This window comes from Cebus imitator, unplaced genomic scaffold (assembly GCF_001604975.1).
Source record: "Cebus imitator isolate Cc_AM_T3 unplaced genomic scaffold, Cebus_imitator-1.0 Scaffold819, whole genome shotgun sequence".
Classification (NCBI taxonomy): Eukaryota; Metazoa; Chordata; class Mammalia; order Primates; family Cebidae; genus Cebus; species Cebus imitator.
In genome coordinates this window covers 23335-27683 of record NW_016108134.1, presented here as the reverse complement: position 1 = coordinate 27683, position 4349 = coordinate 23335, and the positions used below count along the sequence as shown (strand labels likewise).

The window sequence follows — 4349 nt, the reverse complement described above, 5'->3', positions numbered from 1 at the left end:
AGGATGGTCTCGATCTCTTGACCTCGTGATCCACCCGCCTCGGCCTCCCAAAGTGCTGGGATTACAGGCTTGAGCCACCGCGCCCGGCTTGATTATGTTTTTCTAGACATGGGGTCTTCCTGTGCTGCGCAGGCTGGTCTCCCTAATGCTTAAGCACTGCCCAACACGCTGTGGCGCTCTGTGTTCTGTCTGTTTTGTGTCTCCCTCTGAGGGCAGGGATGCTTGTGCATCGTGTTGCCTGTTGTATCCCAACTGCTAAGCACACAATAGGTATTGTGAGGTCTTTGCTACTAGCTGATTGTAAGTTTGAGGCAAAAGCAGAGGAGTCTAGGATTGCCACCTGGAGCTCCAAGCACCGACAGGGAACGGCTGGGGGGCTGCAGGTCATACCCAGGCCAGGGGCTCAAGCGAGGTGTCGGGTAGAGGGACCACATTGGGCTCATCTACATATGGGGTGGCAGCAGGAAAAAAGGCTCTCAGGCCAGGTGTGGTGGCTCACGCCTGTAATCCCAGCACTTTGGGAGGCCAAGGTGGGTGGATCACTTGAGGTCAGGAGTTCGAGACCAGCCTGACCAACATGGTGAAACTCCATCTCTACTAAAAATACAAAAATGGGCTGGGTGTGTTGGCAGGCCCTTGTAATCCCAGCTACTTGGGAGGCTGAGGCAGGAGAATCACTTGAACCCAGGAGACGGAGGTTGCAGTGAGCCGAGATTGTGCCACTGTGCTCCAGCTAGGTGACAGAGTGAGACTCCATCTCAAAAAAAAAAAAAGAAAAGAAAAAGGCTCTCTGAACAAGGCTGTGGGGCAGCCATGGAGATGGGACGGAACCTGGGAGGTGGGATGTGGGAAGAGCCACAGGAAAGAAGCAAGCAAGCAGGCGGGATGCTGGTGTCCTGGGCTGTTGGGTGGCCCTGTGAGAGCGGGGTCTGGGCAGTGAGGGGCTGGGGCAGAAGCCAAAGAGTGGGACAAGGGGCAGGAGAGGAGGACCTGGGCCTGAGTGGGATGAGAGAATCGCAGCTGGGAAGCAGAGGGGAGAGAAGCCAGCCTGGAACAACTGCCATTGAGACGTGAATGTGTCTGTCTGACTTGGCGGATGGGAAGCAGCTGGGACAGAGAAAGATGTGGAGGTCAGGAGGGCCAGGGGCTGGGTCTGAGGGAGGCGGCGGGGAAGGGGTGCAGGATCGCCAAGCACAGGCTGGGGGTGAGTTGCCAAGATTCCTGACGCCCCCGTCAGCATCCTCCTGAAGGTCTGTTTGTCCTGAGTCGGGTTTGCTAGGTGAGTGGGGCCCCAAGACTAGTCCAGCTGTCTTCTGAGCCCGTGCCTAAGTACCTTACAGGTTCTATTAGCTCGGTGGATGCTTGGATAATGTCCATGACCTGAGGATCAGTTCTGAGACTGAGAGAGAGGCCATCCTCCAGCCATTGCAGAGCTGGGACTCAGGCAGGTTTCAGACAAGAAAGGCTAAGAGTGCTGACTGGAGCTCCAGGTGCAGGTTGGGGGCTAAGGGGGTGCTCTGGGAGAAGGTGGATTCTGAACTGGGACTGCATGAAAAGCGGGGCTGTTGAGAGTTGGGGCAGGCATCCTTGGGGGAGGGGAGGCGAGTATCCCATGTGGGAGTTGAAGTGCCTTGGGTGATGGAGAGCCTTCTGGGCCTGGGTGTCTGGAGTGGGCTTTGTGCAAATTGGAAATGGAGGCCCCTTCAGGACAGTGCATCCGAGAGAGGCAGCTGCCATCCACTGCTGTCTGCCACATGGATGTCCATGGGGAACACCCCGAGGTGTGGCTTCCTGATGCCGTGTGCCTCGGTCCCTGTGGGATCCCTGGAATTGGGGTGGGAGGCCTCTGGCCTGGTTGAGCCCCACCCATTCCCTGCAGAGATGGTGGCCACACAGCAGCAGATGATGGACGCACAGTTGAGGCTCCAGCTGCGGGACTACTGTGCCCACTACCTCATCCGGCTGCTCAAGTGCAAGCGCGACAACTTCCCCAACATCCTGGCCTGCAAGCATGAGCGGCATGACTGGGAGTACTGCGAGCACCAAGAGTGAGTCCCCGGCCTCCCACATCCCCACACCCGGCCCCCCACGACCTGGCCCGCCCAAGCCCCACACTCCCCTGGCCCACCGGAATCCCCCATAGCCCTGGCTGGCTCGAGTCCCCCACATCTCTGGTCTGCACTCCCCCCCGCCCCAGGCCCTGGCACCAAGGCAGAATGTGGCTCCTGAGGCCAGGATCCTGAACTGACCCTGAGGTTTCAAGCCTGGCCCCACCTTAGTCCCGGAGAGGGCTCTCTAGGGGCCTGTCAGATGGGGACAGGGCAGGTGGCTGAAGCCTCCTGGGGAGTGGCCAAGCCAAGTTTCCAGTGGGAGGCCCTGCCACCTTCGTAAGCAGACCCCAGACCCAAGCCACAGGCACACAGGTCTGTCTTCTTTGGAGGCCCCTCCAGTGCTCTGGAACAGCCCCTCTGCTTCCCGGTGCTTGGAGGGTGGGGGCCATGTCCTGGCCAGGGACCTGACAGTCCCTCTGGCGCTCTGCCCCAGCTATGTGATGCGCATGAAGGAGTATGAACGGGAGCGGCGGCTGCTCCTGCGGAAGCAGCGGCGGGAGAAGAAGGCGGCGGCAGAGTTGGCCAAAGGCCAGGGACCCGGAGAAGTGGCCCCCGAGGTGTCCCTGTAGGGGGTGCGTCCCCCACCCTATGAACCAAATAAAACCTTTGGGCCCCTCAGCCTGAGCCCCCTCTTACCGTGTCAACTTGAGGCTGGGGAGAGCGAGGGGCAGTGTGTGGTGGTCCCAAGCCCAGAATGAAACACACAGAGCCTGAGTCCAACGGGCAGGTGGTTTTATTCCAGGTGCTGAAGAGCTGTGAGTCCCGCCCCTCCCCTGGGATGCCCCCAGGTGGGGGCTGAGCCCAGGCAAGGGTGAGCGCTCAGAGCAGGAAGGGGATGATGGGCATGCGCAGGGGCGGGTAGTCCCGGAACTCCTTCAGGTAGCTGCGGTGCTTGCCCTTGGCCCAGATGGTCATCTGGGTGAAGCCCACCAGGGAGAACAGGGCCACTGCAGGGAAGAACAGGCGTCAGGGAGGAGCTGCCTGCCCAGAGGAGCAGGGCCCCACAGAGGGAGGGCGGCAGGCTCACCTGGGAGACACTGCGTCATGATGGCAAAGCCGATCCAGGACCCCACCTGTGGGCAGGGGCGGAGGATGAGGGCCGGCAGGGCTGGGCAAGGACCGCTGTTCTGCCAGCCTCGCCCAGCCACCTCCCCACAGCCCTGCTTCCTGAGTCAGCGGTGGAAGCCCAATTCCAGTGTAGGCATGGCTGTATACAGCGGAAACGCAGCAGCACACGCCTCCCGGCTCCCAGAGCAGGGAGGCAGCGGTCTCCACCTCCCAGTGCTCCCTGTGCAAGGGGCAGAAGCAGCTGCCCAGCCAGGCGCCCCTCCTAGAGGCTGGCCCCTCCACATGGAACTCCAAGCCCCAGGGCAGAGAGGGATGAGCAAGGCAGCCCCTCACCTCGTAGGTATAGTTGGGGCAGGACACCAGCAGAAAAAGCCACGTGAAGGGGTTCTTGGTGGGGTATGGGATCTTCCGAGTTTTGGACCCTGGCAGGCAGGGCAGAAAGAGAAAGTCAGACCCCCTCACCCAGCCCAGCTGTCCCCCTGCCCCCTGCAGGCACTCACCAGCGGGCCGCAGATCCCGCAGGGCCATGTGGATGGAGAAGTTGCCGAGCTGGCAAATCTGTCAGAGAAGCAGGATCAGCCCAGGGCCACCCAGGCTCCCCCAACCCCGTCCCCACCTCCAGCCTCCTTACCACAAAGATAGCAAGTGCCAGCTTCACCTGCTGAGCACCGTAGGCTGAAAAGGAAGCAAGGAGGGGAGCCCATAAGGGGAGGGCCCGGTGGGTGGGGGCCATGGGGGAGGGAAGCATGGTCTCAGGCTACTTACTAGGGGGTGTGTAGAGAGGGTGGTTGATGTAATAGGCCATCCACGCAGCGAAGCCCCAGTAGTAGGTGCAATTCTGAAAGGGAGCAGAGCAGGGATGCGACTTGGGCCAGCGCTGGAGAGGACAGGTTCTGCCCATGTCTCATCCCTAGGGGCTTGGAAGCATGGTAGGGGAGGACAGGAGCCTAGGGGTGAGGCTGGGGCAGAGCTCTGTGGCGGTAGGGCTGCAGAGAATAGGCGGGGCCTAGAGGTGAAGCTGGGGTGGGGCTAAGGCAGGGCTCTGAGGGCGTGGTGAACAGGAAGTGCCTACGGGTGAGGCTGGGGCGGGGCTCTGCAGGGGTGGGGCTAAGGCAGGGTTCTGAGGGCGTGGTGAACAGGAGGGGCCTACAGGTGAGGCTGGGTCGGGGC

General features: G+C 61.3%; 2 protein-coding genes across 2 annotated transcripts in view; one reads left to right on the top strand and one right to left on the bottom strand.

The window, feature by feature from the left end:
• NDUFB7 (NADH:ubiquinone oxidoreductase subunit B7) overlaps positions 1 to 2729 on the top strand; it is a 6342-nt gene extending 3613 nt beyond the window's left edge. Inside the window, exons 2-3 of the mRNA XM_017520275.2 lie at positions 1880 to 2048; positions 2545 to 2729. Of these exons, the coding sequence (XP_017375764.1) occupies positions 1880 to 2048; positions 2545 to 2680 (305 nt within the window). The 3' untranslated portion in view covers positions 2681 to 2729. The remainder of the gene's footprint in view (positions 1 to 1879; positions 2049 to 2544) is intronic.
• Positions 2730 to 2826: 97 nt separating this feature from the next.
• TECR (trans-2,3-enoyl-CoA reductase) overlaps positions 2827 to 4349 on the bottom strand; it is a 3600-nt gene continuing 2077 nt past the window's right edge. Inside the window, exons 7-12 of the mRNA XM_017520256.2 lie at positions 3945 to 4017; positions 3811 to 3854; positions 3680 to 3737; positions 3513 to 3601; positions 3139 to 3184; positions 2827 to 3058 (exon numbers count right to left, since the gene is read on the bottom strand). Of these exons, the coding sequence (XP_017375745.1) occupies positions 2931 to 3058; positions 3139 to 3184; positions 3513 to 3601; positions 3680 to 3737; positions 3811 to 3854; positions 3945 to 4017 (438 nt within the window). The 3' untranslated portion in view covers positions 2827 to 2930. The remainder of the gene's footprint in view (positions 3059 to 3138; positions 3185 to 3512; positions 3602 to 3679; positions 3738 to 3810; positions 3855 to 3944; positions 4018 to 4349) is intronic.